The sequence below is a fragment of the Sminthopsis crassicaudata genome, chromosome 6 (assembly GCF_048593235.1).
Source record: "Sminthopsis crassicaudata isolate SCR6 chromosome 6, ASM4859323v1, whole genome shotgun sequence".
Lineage (NCBI taxonomy): Eukaryota > Metazoa > Chordata > Mammalia > Dasyuromorphia > Dasyuridae > Sminthopsis > Sminthopsis crassicaudata.
Window position 1 is genome coordinate 256679516 of NC_133622.1, and position 15359 is coordinate 256694874.

General features: G+C 50.0%; 1 protein-coding gene across 4 annotated transcripts in view; it reads right to left on the bottom strand.

Annotated features, from left to right (window-relative positions):
* AP2A2 (adaptor related protein complex 2 subunit alpha 2) overlaps positions 1-15359 on the bottom strand; it is a 48465-nt gene that overhangs the window by 9899 nt on the left and 23207 nt on the right. For 2 of the 4 annotated variants that reach the window (XM_074273577.1, XM_074273575.1), the window contains exons 5-13: positions 13023-13152; positions 9917-10018; positions 3102-3210; positions 2445-2595; positions 1740-1908; positions 1520-1657; positions 1254-1436; positions 717-814; positions 362-593 (exon numbers count right to left, since the gene is read on the bottom strand). In XM_074273577.1, the coding sequence (XP_074129678.1) occupies positions 362-593; positions 717-814; positions 1254-1436; positions 1520-1657; positions 1740-1908; positions 2445-2595; positions 3102-3210; positions 9917-10018; positions 13023-13152 (1312 nt within the window). The remainder of the gene's footprint in view (positions 1-361; positions 594-716; positions 815-1253; positions 1437-1519; positions 1658-1739; positions 1909-2444; positions 2596-3101; positions 3211-9916; positions 10019-13022; positions 13153-15359) is intronic. The other 2 variants (XM_074273578.1, XM_074273576.1) reach the window with 1 other exon arrangement.

Below are 15359 nucleotides of genomic sequence, written 5' to 3' on the forward strand. Positions count from 1 at the left end.
GGGCGAGGGCGGACTCTTCAGCCGCCTTGTTCCAGCGTGAGGGGGGGGGCCCCACCCCCAGCTGTGCTGCCCCCCACCCCCCCGCAGTGCTGCCCCCCACCCCCAGCTGTGCTGCCCCCCACCCCCCCCGCAGTGCTGCCCCCCACCCCCAGCTGTGCTGCCCCCCACCCCCCTGCAGTGCTGCCCCCCACCCCCCCCGCAGTGCTGCCCCCCACCCCCCCGCAGTGCTGCCCCCCACCCCCCCCGCAGTGCTGCCCCCCACCCCCCCGCAGTGCTGCCCCCCACCCCCAGCTGTGCTGCCCCCCACCCCCCCGCAGTGCTGCCCCCCACCCCCCCGCAGTGCTGCCCCCCAGAGCCCCACCAGGATGTCCGTGCTGGCGATGGTGCTGAGCCTCAGGTACTCCACGGCCCTCTGCTGCAGCTCCACGTCGGCGTTCTTGAGCTGGCTGTCGCTGCGCAGGACGTCCTGGATCGTCGTCTTGATCTCGGGGAAGAGGTTCACGAACTTGATGTAGGTGGACAGGAGCAGGGCCCGCGTGGGGACGCTGCACAGGTGGAACTTGGAGTGCAGCAGGTTGAACTGGATGAGAGGGCTGGGTGGGAGGGAGAGAACCCGCGGGGAGAGTGAGGGGGGGGCCACAGCAGGCCCCTTGCCCCCAGCCTCCCCGCCCCCCACGGGTGCTGGGGCCCGGGCGGAGCACGGGGAGGGCTCTCACCTGGACCTCGGGTCGCCTGCTATCAAGTTTCCAAACTCCCCCAAGATGTAGCCGCCGACTTTGACCAGATTCTCGTGGCAAGCCGGTGCCTGAAGAGCCTGGGGGACGAGCGGGGCCGGGTCAGGACCCCCGCCTGCCGGGGCGGCCCGACCCCGAGCCTTCCTGCCTCGTCCTCCCCTCTCCCCGCCCACCGTGCTCTGGAAAGCAGGGCCCTGCCGGCCGACAGACGGAGGGAAAGACAGAAGGACGGCCAGCACGGGCCCCATCTCGGGCTGCTCCCAGCCCCCGTGGCCACCCCCACCCTCCTTCACTCCCAGAGCCCTCGCCGACTTGGGGGTGGAAACTTCACGTTGTCCCCACGTGGGGAGGGACTCTCCTCCCAATTCGTCCAAGGGTGAGTGGGCCAAAGGGCAAAGGGCAGCCTCCGGAACCTTCTATCGCCCAGAGAAAGGAAACCTTTGACCGAAGCTGGAAGGCCCGGGGGGCAGCCCCGACGCCCAGCGGCCCGACATCACCCCAGAGGGTCCCCGGACCCACCTCAAACACAGTCTTGGCCGCGTAGCCCTGCACGTCGTCCCGGTTGATCACGATCTGAATCACGCGGTACCAGACCTCCTCGCTGACGTAGTCCCCGGCGATTCGAATCAGGTTCAAGATGGTGTCCACGTACCAGGTGTAGTCCACCGCGTACTTCTCAGCCAAGATGGCCACCTTGAGGACCTTCGAAGGGAAGAGCCCGGCTCGCTCTGACCCGACCGCGAGGCGGCCCGGCCCCCCCTCCCCCCGCAGACAGGAGGACTCACGATCTCTTCCCGGATGGAGTAGTCGGCCGTCTCCAGGTAGTTGAGCATCTCGGCGACGATCTGCTGGGCGTTGCTGCGGTCACACATGGCGTAGAGGAGGTCCACCGCTCTCTGCCGCACGCTCACGTCCCTCTCCGTCTAGGGCACAGAAGGAGGGGCCTGAGCGCTCTCAGCGCGGGGGCCGGGGGCCGGGGAGCGCGGGACGGGCCACGGCACCCACCTTCAGGGCGTTGATGACCGTCTCTATGTGGGTCTTCACGGCCTCGTGGGAGAACTCGGAGCTGGCCAGGGTGCACATGCTCTCCAGGGCCAGGTACCGCAGGTTGGTCTCCCTGTGCTGCAAGAACTGGCCCAGCTGGTTACAGGCGCGGACCAGCAAGTTGGGTTCGCTGCCAGGAGGAGAGAAAGAGCCGAAATGAGGGGGGTCCTGGGGGCCCCAGCACGAGGGAGGGGCCTCTGCAGCCCAGCGACTGGGGAGGGCACAGAGCCTGCGGGTCCCCCACCCCGGATGTCGGCACAACGGCACTCGGCCCCCTCTGGGCCCGCTCTCTGTGCCACCAAAGCAAATTCTGCCGGATGGGACCTGGGCCCTCAAGGTGTCGCTTCGACCCAGAAAGGAAACCCTACAAGGTGCCCAAAGGAACGAGGTCATTTGTGGGAGGGCGCAGAGCGGGAGGCAGGGTGGCGCGGGCGCACTTAGGAACCAGGGCCCAGGAGGGGTGCGCTGGCGGCCCAAGAAAGGCTGCGTAGGACTCCTGGGCTTGCTCTGGCCACTCCCACTGACAAGGCGTGGGGCTTCTGGGGGGTGGGGGGGGGCCTGGCTGAGCCCGGACCTCCCCGGGCCCCCAAGGGACCATCAGCTTCCCCGGGCTGCCCCTGAGCCACCCCTGGCCCCTAAGCTCCCCCAGGGCCGCCGCTGGCGCACCTGTCGTGATGAATGATGAGGCTGATGGCCTCGAAGAGCACGGCATTCTTGGCGTTGGAGTGCTGCACCTTCTTTGACTTGGGGGGCTCCTGGGCTTTGTTCAGGATCGTCTCGAGGCACTCGGTCAGGCGGCCCCGCACGGCAGGGTCTTCTAGGAGACACCCAAGACACTTAGGGGCGGTCCGGCCGCGCGCTGGGGGGCGGCCCCTGGCTCCCCGCACAAGGCGCTGTCCCCCCTGCCCGGGCCCCTCCCCACCGACGCTGGAACAGCGAGGTCCCCTCCATCTCGGCTCCTGTCTCAACAACCCACGGGGCGATAAGCCCGGCTTCGACGTCCCCGCCCCGTGTGACCCCAGGGAGCCCCGGACCTCTCACACCAGCGATGGCCTGAGGCACCTCCACCATACCTCCAGCTCATCCCGAATCCTCCTCCCCGGCCAGCCCCCGGACTCAAGCGAGCCTGGCCACCTCTGACCCTTCGGGAGCTCTTACTCAATGCCCACAGTGTACTGAGCCTCCCCGAGGACACGCCAACTAGCAGAGGGGAAGCCTGCCCCGCGGCGAGTCCGAGGGAGGGAGGCCACAAGTACGCCGCTCACACCGGCACAGGAGGAGGGCCTCGGGTGCCCAGCGGGCGCGCTCTGGGAGCCACGTTACCTGGGGGCGGGTAGCACTGCAGCAGCCGCAGAAGCTTCACCGACAGCCAGGGAGCCGGCACAAAATAGTAAGTGTAGTCCTGGAGATCGGTCGACGCGGACGTCACAATCTGGAGAAGAAGCAAGTGGACCATGGGGGGAGGGTAGGATCGAGCCGCCCCCTCCTTCATCTGCTCCCAGGGGACCCCCGAGGAGACCACAGCCGTCCTTGCCCACCTTCCATGCTACAGGTGAATAAACAGGGCGAGCAAGGGAGAGAATGGCACAGGAGGGAAGGGAGGGGAGAGGCCGGATTCAGCCCCCCCCCCCTCCCAGATCCTCACTGCTCATCCCTCCTTCTGCTGAAGACCTCAATGAAACCCCTCACTCTGCCCAAAGCTCGTGCCCTTCCCCCGGCCAATCCCGAATCGGCTTTCTGCTGGACGGGGGCGTTCGTCCACCTCGCGTTTCTGCCATATAATTTGTGAACGTCCTCCCCATGAGAACGGACGCTCAAGTGCAGGACTGTCTCATTCTTTGTTACCCCAGGGCCGGGGGCGCCAATGCTGGAAAGGCCCGATGCTGTGTGTCCCGGGGACCCTCTGAAAACCCTGGGAAGGATGGGCAGCAGGGAGTGGAATGGGTGGTCACTCCCGGGCTCACAGAGCCCCCCCCGGCCCATCAGTCACTCAAGGACCGAGAGTGCGAGGTCTTCCCGGGATCTCAGCATTCCAGCAGCAATTCCCTTTCTTATTCTTAAAATGATTCTATTTTACTTCCGGTTCCCGATTCTCTGCTCCCTCCACTCCCTCTCCTTCCATATTCACTTAGACAAACCGCACGCACCCTTCTGGTCACACAAAACAAATGAGAAACGGACAGCTGGAGAGAGCGCGCGAAGAGGAGAGAAAGGGGGAGGAGGAAAGAGAAAGAAGGACGTCTGCTCTTGCTCTCTGGGGGGACGCAGAGCGCTGCTCGTCGTGCGCCCCTCGCCTTCCAGAGCTGACCACCCTCCCAATGCGCTGCCGTGCACGCGTCCTCCCTTCTCCTCGGCTCACGTCTTCCCAGGATTTTCTGAAACCATCCCCTTGTCACTTCTTAGCGCAACAGCGTCTGTCACGCTCACAGATCACAACCGTCCAGCCATTCCCGTGGATGGGCATCCCCTCATCTCCCACCCTTTGCCAGCCCCAAGAGAACTGCCACAAATACTTCTGTAAATATGGGCTCCGGGGTGCAGACTGGTAGTGGTGTTGCTGGGTCTAAGAGTGGGGGAGCAATGGCTGAACTAGTTAACATTCCCATCCAGTGTGCTAGTTGGCAAGGAACTGGAAGCTGCGTGGATGCCATCAGGTGGCGCCCGGCTGAGTAAGTTCTGGGATAGGAATGTTACGGAACATTATTGTTCTGTAAGAAGCGAGCAGCAGGAGGGTTTCAGAGAGGCCTGGGGAGACCGACAGGAACTGATGCTGAGGGAAGGGAGCAGGACCGGGAGATCCCTGTACACGGCAACAACAAGATCATATAATGATCCATTCTGATGGACTCGGCTCTTTCCAACAATGAGATGATTCAGGCCGTTCCACTTGTTGAGTGATGATGAGACCCATCTACACCCCAAGAGAACTGTGGGAGCTGAGTGTGGACCACAACATAGCATTCACTCTTTCTGTTGTTGTATGCTTGCATTTTGTTTTCCTTCCAGTTTTTTTTTTTCCTTCTTGATACCATTTTTCTTGCGCAGCAAGACAATTATATATTTTAACAAATTTAACATGTATTCACTGCCATCTGGGGAAGGGGTGAGGAGAAAGGAGGAGTAAATTTGGAACACAAGGTTTTACAAGGGTCAATGTTGAAAAAATTACCCATGCATAAGTTTTGTAAATAAAAAGCTTTCATTTAAAAAAAAAGAAAAAAAGTGTATCCATTTCCCCCTAATCCCACCATTACTGACTTAAAGCATTTAAATAGAGCTATTGATAATTGGTTTTATCGCTCGTGCTTATTCCTTCAATATTGAATAATGTGGCTTCTCTCCTGATATAACTGGAAAGGCGGGTTCCAGCTTGTGCCCATTACAGATAATAATCGCTCTTAGTTTAGATACTACTTAGCATTTTAAGAAAAACTCCATTTATTTTTGTGTTGTTATACAAGAATGTGTATTGCACGTTCTCAAAGTTTTTTCTGCATATGTGGAAACAATCGTGACTTTTACCACTTTTGTCACCGATGTGGTCACTTATGTTCATAACTTCAGAAATACAAATCAGTCCCGAATTCCTGGCATAAATATAGCTTAGTCACAATGTATGATCTTTATGATATAGTGCTATAATTTCTTTGCTAGTATTTCATTTCATTTCAATTTTTGCAACAATACTCATAAGGGAAATTGAGCTATATTTATCCGTCTCTATTTTGACCCTCCCTGGTTAGATATCAAGACCATATGTATGTCATAGAAGGAATTTGATAGGACTCTTACCTATTTTTTCTACTATTAGAATTAATTGTTTTTTAAATGTCTGGTAAAATTCACTTGTAAATGCATCTGATTCAGCTTTTTTTTCTTAGAGAATTCATTTATGGACTTGCCTAATGTCTTTTTCTAAGGCACAGTTATTTCTATTTCTTGTTCTGTCAAATGGGCAAGTTATATTTTTATAAACACTCATACATTTCATTTAGATTGTCAGTTTTATTGGCTTTAGTTATATGGCTCCTATTAGATACTTTTATTTCATCTTCATCGGTTAAAAATCCACCTTTTTCTTTTGTGAAATTAGTAATTTGGTTTTCTTCTTTTTTAAAATGGTTTATCTATCTTACTGTTTTGTGTTTTTTTTTTTAATTCAAGTTCCAGTTTTATTTCAAATTTTAAACTTTCTATTTTGTTCATCTTTCCTTCAATATTCAGAATTTCTGTTTTGATGCTTAACTAGAGATTTTTTTGTTGTTGTTGGATATTTAAGGGTTTGGGAGATTTTTGTTTGTTTTTTAGCTGCATGCCCAATTTGTTGATCTGCTCTTTTTTTCTTTTTGATGTAAACATTTAGAGATAGAAACATTCCCCTGAGTACTGCTTTGGCTGTATCCTACAAATTTTTGGCATGTTTCATTGTAGTCATTATCCTTGATGAACTTACTGGCTATTTCTCATGATTGTTCTTTGATACATTCAATCTTTAGTTATTTCGTCTCCAAATAATTTTTAATCTATGCTTCAAAGGCCCTTTATTGAATATAATTTCATTGTATTATAGTCAGGAAAAAAAGCACAGTACTTCTGCAATTGCTTGTAAGATTTATATGACCTAATATATGGTCAGTTTTTGTGAAAGTGCCATGCACAGCTGAGAAATAAAGAAACTCCTTTCTATTACCAGTCAACATTGTCCAAAGGTCCATCATATTTAACTTTTCTAAAATTCTATTAATTTCTTTAACTTCATTCTTATTATTTAAAAATATAAATTTAATGAGGCAAAACAAAAAAAATTTTTAATATTTTAAATTAATATTTGTAATTAATAATCATTAAGGTTAATATTTGGGAAGTTAATTCATTGTCTATAATATCTCTTAGCATCTAGTTTCCTTGATTCTCTTTTAATTAGGTCTATTTTTGCTTTCTCTTGAGATTGTAATTGTTACCAGCGCTTTTCATTCAGCTGAAACATAACAGATTTTGCTCTAACCCCTTATTTTAACAGTGTGTGTGATCTTTTTCTTTTGAATGTTTCTTATAAATTACAAAGTTGGATTTTGGTTTCTAACTCATTTGATTCTATGGTTGAGTTTATTCTATTTACAATTAAGATTGTTGCATATGTCCCGCTGTCCTATTCTCTTCTACTTAACCTTTTTTTTAAAATCATTACCTTTCTAAGAGTCTGTTTTGCTATTCACCCAGGAGTTCTAGATTTTACCTATAATGTTCCTGGGAGTTTTCATCTTAGGGTTTCTATCTGAAGGTTACCAGTGAACTTTTTCAGCTTCAATGTGCCTTCTGGTTCCAAGGTATCTGGGCAGTTATTCTTTATTATTTCTTGAAATAGAATGTCCAAATTCATTTTTGGTTCATGGCTTTTAGGTAATTCATTCTGAAAACTTCCATTTATTTTCCTGATCAACTGTTTTGCCTATGATATATTTAATATTTTCTTCTATTTTTTTTTCAGTTTTTTAAAAAAAATTTATTTCTTAATGTCTCATGAAGCCATTACTTTCTATATGGCCAATCTTAATTTTCAAGTTTTTTTCTTTTCTTTTTTTAAATAGTATTTTTTTCCTCAAATACATGCAAAGATAGTTTTCAACATTCACCTTTTTAAAATCTTGTGTTCCAATTTTTTCTTTCGTCCTTCCTTCCTCTCTGCCCCCTCCCCAAGACAGCAAGCAATCTATATAAGTTAAATATGTAAAATTCTTCTAAACATATTTCCATATTCTTCATGCTGCACTTGAAAAATCAGATCAAAAAGGGGAAAAAAAAAAACATGAAAAAGAAAAAAAGCAAACAAACCATAACAAAAAGGTGCAAATACTATGCTGTGATGAACAGAAAATCTCCATACTTCTCTCTCTGGATGTGGCTGGTATTTTCCATTCCTGGTCGATTGGAATTGTCTAAGATCACCTCATTGTTGAAAAGAGTTCATCACAACTGACCATCACATAATCTTGTTGTACACAATGATCTCCTGGTTCTGCTAATTTCACTTAGCATCAGTTCATGTAAGTCTTTCCAGGCTTTTCAGAAATCAGCGTGCTCATCATTTCTTATAAAACAATAATATTCCACTACATTCATGTATACCATAACATATTCAGTCATTGCCCAAATCAAGGAATTATTTCCTTTAGTAATTTTGTACCTTTCTTACCAAACTGCTGATTCTCTTGTGGTAACTTTTTTGCACAGCTCTCATTTCTGTTCCCATTTTTTCCCTCTATCACTTTTACTTGGTAATATTTTTCTTTAGATCTCCTGGGATTTCTTGTTGGACTTGTGTCCAACCTGCATTTTTCTTTGAGGCCCTGCCTGACAATGTTTCAGACATTATATATTATTTATTATCAGACTCTTTCTCTGTTTGTTCATTCTTCCAGCCTCCTTGCTGACATTGGATTTGATGTTGGTGTTAGGCTCTGCTCACCTATGGGGGAAGGTCTAGCCTGAGCTTGCTCTGACTGGGGGTCTACTTGCTTTTGGTGTCCTCGAAGCGGCGAGATCTGGGAAGAGGTCTGTTCACTGCCTCCCAGTCCGAGTTCTGCAATTCCTGACTGAGGTATGACCTGCTGACTACTGTGTGGTTTTTTCACAGACTGCTGCTGAATTAGGTCACCATAAACCCTGTGACAGGCTCTGCAGGTTCAGAGGAAACAATTAGCTTCTCTGACTCCCCTTTGATCTGAGAATTCTGCCCTGGGTTAAATCTGACGGGCTCCTAGACACTGGACTAAAGATTGGAACAGAGTTCCCCTCTGCCTGTGGGATCAAAGCCACACCCTCAGTGTTTGGAACTTGCACCAGGCAGAGGTGAGGAGTGAGAGAGCTTCTGGATGGCGCTGCCCTGACCCCAGGAGGAGGTCTTCAGATTCAGTCTAGAATTCAGCTAGAACTTTTCTTGCTGCTGTGGCCAGCCCTGTCAAACATCCCCAGAGCTCTTCTCCTATCCTCCTGAGCTGGCCTGGGTTGGAACAAGGACTCACTGTGGCTTTTTTTGAGGGGGGCTTTCCCTAGCAGAGCTTGCTCTGGTGCATTTTCTAAGTTGCTGGGAAGGTGGTGTGCCAGGGACACAGGCTTCCTCTCCCTCTACCCACCCTCCACCCCCATCAGCAATTCCTTTTCAAGTAAATCTTGTCATATTCAAGGGCTTTACTGGCACCACATGAGAATCCACCTATTCCTTCTTCATCCTGCCACGCACTGGCCCAAACTCAGGAGACAAACAGTACCGCAGAGCCCTGCGGAGTCTGCCTTCAGGACCCCGGAGCTGCCGAGAACCATTTCACGGACGACTTGTCGGCAGGAGACAGCCCCGTCCGGTCACCTCCCCTCATCTCCCCTCCCCTCCCCACGATTAGGACTCCCTCAGAAGGGCAGGGTAGGCAACGGAGGGATCCAAAGGCACCTCCACATGAAGAGTGCCTCCCATGACCAGCCCCAGACTAGACTAAGAAGTGCCTTTTCTTGGCAGAGAGAGGGCAGCAATGAAGGGAGCGGGCCCGACACACACTCGCTGCAGAAAAACAAAAACCAATTCTTTTCCAAGTACAAATGGTTTGGGGCCCTTTGGCAAACTCGCTCCCACCTCCAAGTGGCCTGGAGGGCTGAGAGGGGAAGTGGACCGCACCGGATCACCCGTGCCAGTCCCAAGGCTGATCCTCCATCCACTGTGCCAGGGCTTCTCAAGGGCAAGCACCAGCTGGTGACTACATGGCACTGAGAGCTTTTCAGCCACGGGCAGAGCTCAAAGGGACATGGAGCGAACCCAGCACGACCTAGATCTGTCAGCCAGACACACACCGAGCTACAAGTGACCACAACCACACGAGGGCCTGGACCCCCCCCCCTTCAGCTCCTGCTCCTGGGGACCCCCGCCACTTTCCACCTCTCCTATCCAAATTAACACAACTGTTCCAAGAAAGGTCACGGGTTGATCAGCTGCTCTACAAAGCCGCTTCCCCTCCCCCCCGCCTTTCCTTAGGTTATTATGGCTCCTTCCTGATCGGGGAAGGCCCTGGTTCAGGACTTGGGACAGGGCCCAGCAGAGCCTGCACTTCATGCGAGCGGGGAGGAGGCGAGGTGAGGAAGGAGAATCTTACTCTGCTTAATCTGGAAACTGCTAAGGACACAGAGGTCTTGAACTCTTCTGGGTTCTTCTGGGCCAGCGTGGTGATGAGACTCGTAGCAGCAGTGACCACACCCTGAAAGAAGAAAGGTGATCACAACCCGGCCCTTTTTGCCACCGGCTCTGTCTTTAAATTCACTTTCCCAAAGAAATGTCCCCCTTAGTGATGGCTACAGAAAACAAACCGACCGTCTTCGTTTCTGTCTTTTGAGCACCTGGGTTTGGCACGGGGTTACAAACAGCAGGTGCTCAATCAATGCCTAAAAAAATCAAGTGAAATATTGTTTTCATATTCTCATCTCCATTATCTTTAGTTGTAGCCCTAGAACACTGGGGGAATTCCCCAGCGAGCATGAAACAATAAGGAGCAAGAGATCCTCTCCCTGATGGCAAAACAGATTCCTCCAGGTTCTTGCTGTGACTGCTGGGTCCCCATGATGCCGCTGGGTCAGCCTCTTCTCTGCTGATCCCTTCCCCTGCCAGCCTCGCTCTTGGTAACCCAGAGAACGGTCACCTGAGGTGCCATTTGTTCCTACCATGGGAGAGGGATCCTGTGGAGCTCAAGCGAGGTGGCCCTGCCCGCAAGAGGCTGGGGCAGAAGGGAGAACCCAGGTCTTCCTTAATTGAATGCCTCCCCCAGCTCCCCTCTAGGGCAGCGAGGGGGTCCCACGGTGCCGAGAGCCAGCCTGGCACCAGAAGCCAGGAAATGCACAACATGGGGATAGGAAAGGGGGAGGGGGCAGCCAGGCACTTCTCCTACATTCCCATCCATGGAAGCCTCTCAGGGACAAGTCCTGGGACTTGATCTGGTCACATTGTGGCTGTTCACTCCCAAATTACAGGAGCCAGTGTTCCCCAAATCTCTCGGGCTCCTATGTGGTCACACTGTGGCTGTTCACTCCCAAAGTACACGAAAGGGGGGGCACTAGTGCTCCCCAAATCTGATGGGCTCCTATCTGCTCACACTGTGATTGTTCACTCCCAAAGTACAGGAAAGGGGGGGCACTAGTGCTCCCCAAATCTGACAGGCCCCTGTAGTCACAGGCTGGAAAAAAGCAGAAGGAACCCACCCCAAGAAGAGGCAGCTTTGCAGAAAGCTCGAAACTCTCCTATTTCCCTTTATGTGGAAGGAGGAACGAGGGTGGCAGGGTCCCAAATCAGGACACCTCCTCAGAAAAGGAGACTTCCATGGAAATCTTCAACATAAAGAAGATCCAACTCACTTCCAGTTGATCAATGATGGACAGAGGTAGCTACACCCAGAGAAGAAACACTGGGAGGGGAATGAAAATTGTTAGCACTAATATCTGTCTGCCCAGGTTGCATGTACCTTCGGATTCTAATGTTTATTGTGCAACAAGAAAATGATATTCACACACATGTATTGTACCTAGACTATATTGTAACACATGTAAAATGTATGGTATTGCCTGTCGTCGGGGGGAGGGAATAGAGGGAGGGGAGGATAATTTGGAAAAATGAATACAAGGGATAATATTATAAAATATATATATATATAATTAAAAAAAAAAAGAAAGAAAGAAAAGGAGACTTCCAGACAAGTGGCCCACTGCTGGACAAAGGTCAGGAAAAGGTGAAGGCAGGGACGGATCGAGCTCATGGAGAACAACATCTGATTCTCCCCCTTGGCTTAAGTCACAGCCCCTGCCCCTCCAAGACAGCTGGCCAGCAGGGGAAGCCTGGGGGAGGCTTAGGGTCCAAATGAGGTCATCCAACCTCGGTAAGGGGTGAGAAAAAAATAAAGGCCCTGAAACACAACCTCCCCTTGTAGGTCCATGGGCCCTTAAGGCCAAGAGTCCTCCTGCTTCGTTTTAAAAAGGGAGAAATCAAGGCTGGAAGCAGCAGATACACGCACCCACAGGAAAAGGGCCTTCTTCTCAGGGGCGGCCATAAAGCCAGCCTCCTTCCTGTCCCAGCATGCTCATCTTCCCATTGCAAATCTTATTTTATCTATGTTTTATCTATTGGGACAAAAATGTCCTGAGCTGCACTGTTCACTGGACAGTTATGTTCTTCAGAGGTAGAGAGCCTGAAATTGTCCCTTCTTTCATACTTCTCTGGTTCTACTGGTTCTACTCAGTTCACTTGGTACCAGTCCAGATGAATCTTCCCAGATTTTTCCAAAACTATCCCATTCCACATTTCTTATAGCATGAGAGGATCCCGTCCCATTCAGAGACTATTCCCCAAACTGAGCCTGCTCTTCCTTTCCAATTTTTTGTCACTAGCAGAAGAGCTGCTATGATATTTTGGTACACAGGATCCTTTCCTTTTTTCTTTAATCACTTTGAGGTAGCTACCTGGTAGATTTGGGGGCATGGTACCAAACTGCTTTCCAGAATGGCTGACGGACTAGCTCACAGTTTCATCCACCACACATTAGTGAACCTATTTTCCCTCCACCTCTGATGTTTAAAAAGTTCCGGAGGCATAATAAAGGATGTCAATATTCCAAGGAAAACGAAAGCGTCATTTACTTCTAAGATAGCCCCAACTTAGACAATCTATTCAAATAATTTATTCCCACCAAAAACTGAGTCGACCACAACTGAGTGGGGTCTGAACAAGGCTGTTAAGAAAGTTAATCCAACCTCATTCTCAGCAACGTCCTCTAGAGACTGAATTTTTGAAATGAGCACTAAAGAAAAAGGGGCTACTCTGGGTCTCCCCAGATCGCTGATTATTAAACATCATTTTTCTAATTCCGCCTGTGATCATATGGAGCCTCAATGAATCACTAACACAACAAGCACTTCAGCGGGGGTTTCTAACTAGGGAAAAACAATGTGACAGGAAAGATATTATCCCTTTCAATGCAACAAACGCTGACCCATCATTGCTCCGTCTCCGCCTCTTTCCTCAAGTGTGGGGCTTCCAGGCGGACCCAGTTATGATTTTTTTAAGTCATTTTTTATGCCAAGGTCAAATCCATGGCCTCTCTCCCAGGACCAACCTTGGAGCAAAGAGAGACCACAGGAGTGATGTGAAAAAAGTCTAACTGTCCTGTCCCTTCGCCAAAGGCACCCGGCCTCTAGCTCCCCCCGGCCCAAGATGCTCACCAAGTGCTGGTCATTAAGGAGATGCACCACACGGGAGGTCCAATCGCCCATTGGCACAAGGTCCGGGGACGTTCTATACAAACGCAGCAAGCACAAGGCCGCACTCTGCTTGACGCTGTCCATGGTATCTCTGAAAGACCAACAGGCCTATCCATTAGGAAGAACAACTCACAGGTACAACCAAGTGCTCTGGAGCCCCGCTGGGTGGAAGAGAAGGAAGCTCCTACTGGAAGGACTTCCAGCTCCACTGTCCCAAAACAGGGGAAGGAGCCAGAAGAAAGAAGCCAGCCTTCCGGACAACATCGAAGCCGAGGAAGGGGGAGAAGAGAGAAGGGGAGCTACGCTGAGCGACACAAAGTTGGAAGCTCCCCAGAGTGTTGGGAAGCTCTCTACTAGGCGAGACTGTTATTCAGCCCTACGTGTTTCCCCATTGAGCCCCTCTCTCCCTGGAAGTAGAAACAAGAATCAGAGGAGTGCCAATGCTATCTCTTGGGGTCCTTCCCCAGACCCCCAATCAGCGCTGTTCAGGGCTAGCCCTCCATTGCCTGTATCCTGATACAATCAGGTCCTAACACCTAACATGAGCCTATCAATCTGAAGGGAGGCCAAGTGAGCCTGACACCGAGAAGATCTTAATTCTTTTTTTTTTTTTTTTTTTCCTGAGGCTGGGGTTAAGTGACTTGCCCGGGTCACACAGCCAGGAAGTGTTAAGTGTCTGAGACCAGATTTGAACTCAGGTCCTTCTGACTTCAGGGCTGGTGCTCTCTCCACTGCGCCACTTGGCGGCCCCCAAGATCTGAATCTGCAGCTCTCACGCGCCTCTAAAGACTCCACTCTGCTGGAATCACCCCGCTCTTTCATGCTGTGTTGCAGCATTCCCCATGTTCAGAATGTGCCATTCACAAAGGGCTGGTGCTCAACCACTGCTCAGGGAATAGCTGTCAGGACCAGACTGGGGAGGACAGCTACAGGGGCAGGGCAGCTGTCAGGTCATCTCTGAGAACAGGCTCCAACAGACAAAAGACAGGGCTGAGAGTCGAGGAGAAACATGTTAAGACCCAGGAGGAGGGGAAGGACCTCGACATGGAGGCCACCAACTCCTGCCAGACAAGGGCTATCCTTTGTGATGTCTTTCTCACCTCTCTATTCTGCCACACCCTCACTTAGAAATGAAAGAAATAAAGCTCTGGCTACAAACAAGAGTAGTCACGGTACAACAAACGTCCGCGTGTGTGCCCATGCATGTGTGCATCCTTCACTTTCCCTCAGAATGAGCATGGCAGCTTTTATCACGGTCATTTCGGTGACCAGAGTCCCTGCATCTTTCAGAGACGTTTGCTTTATCTGACCGCTGTCAGCGCCTAAATCATTTTCCCACTTCTGTTCCTTCACATCGGTTCATACAAAGTCTTCCTTCTGCTTCAACGTTTCCTATAGCACAAGAATAGGACTCTATTACTCTCCACTGGGCGTCCCTCCAACTTGCCATCTTCTCCACTTACTCAAAAGGAGCTGGATGTTTTTGTACATCCTTATTTGTTTTCCGTAGAACTAATCCGCTGCCTCAAACTAACTCTTTCTTCTCTCCTTTCCTTCCTGTTTTCACTGCTATCTATTTCCACAGTGAACACTGCGTCTGCATGTGTCTCCTCTGATCAATTCAGACAAAAGATACAAGAGCCAGTCTCTCTCCCCACCTCTTTCTCCTTTTCTTGTATTGACGTGTATGGTCTGAAAATGGGAGACACTTCTCCCAGACTTTCCTTTCCCTTCCCTGTACTCCCTTTCTCATCTCTTTCCATTCTTCTCCTAAGATCAACAAAACAGAAAAACTCCCAAGTCTTGCGGCTAATTCGACTCCCTTTCTGACCACAGATAAAGTTTACAAAATTAAGATGAAAGTCGTTAATCTATGTTTAGTCCTTTATCACTGTTCATTCATGTTTCTCGTATTTCCTGTACTTGAACTTCAAATTTTCTTTCATCAGCAATATTTGGAAGTCCTCTACTTCAAAAATCAATTTTCCTCCTGTTTTGCTGGGGAAGTTATTCTTGGCTATCAACTCACATTCTCCAGAATACATATTCCAAGCTCTTCATTCCTTAAAAGTGCAAGTTGCTTAATCTTATGTGACTGACTATAGCTCCTTGGGCCTTGAATTGTCTTTTTGGCTATTTGCAGGATTTTCGCTTTAACATGGAAGCTCCGGGTTTGGGCTGGGACAGACCTGGCCATTTTCACTTTGAGGAGTGACCAGGGGATTCTTTCCACTTCATTCCCCTGGTTCTCAGAGATATGGACAGTTTTCTCTGAGGGTTTCTGAAATCTGAAGTCTC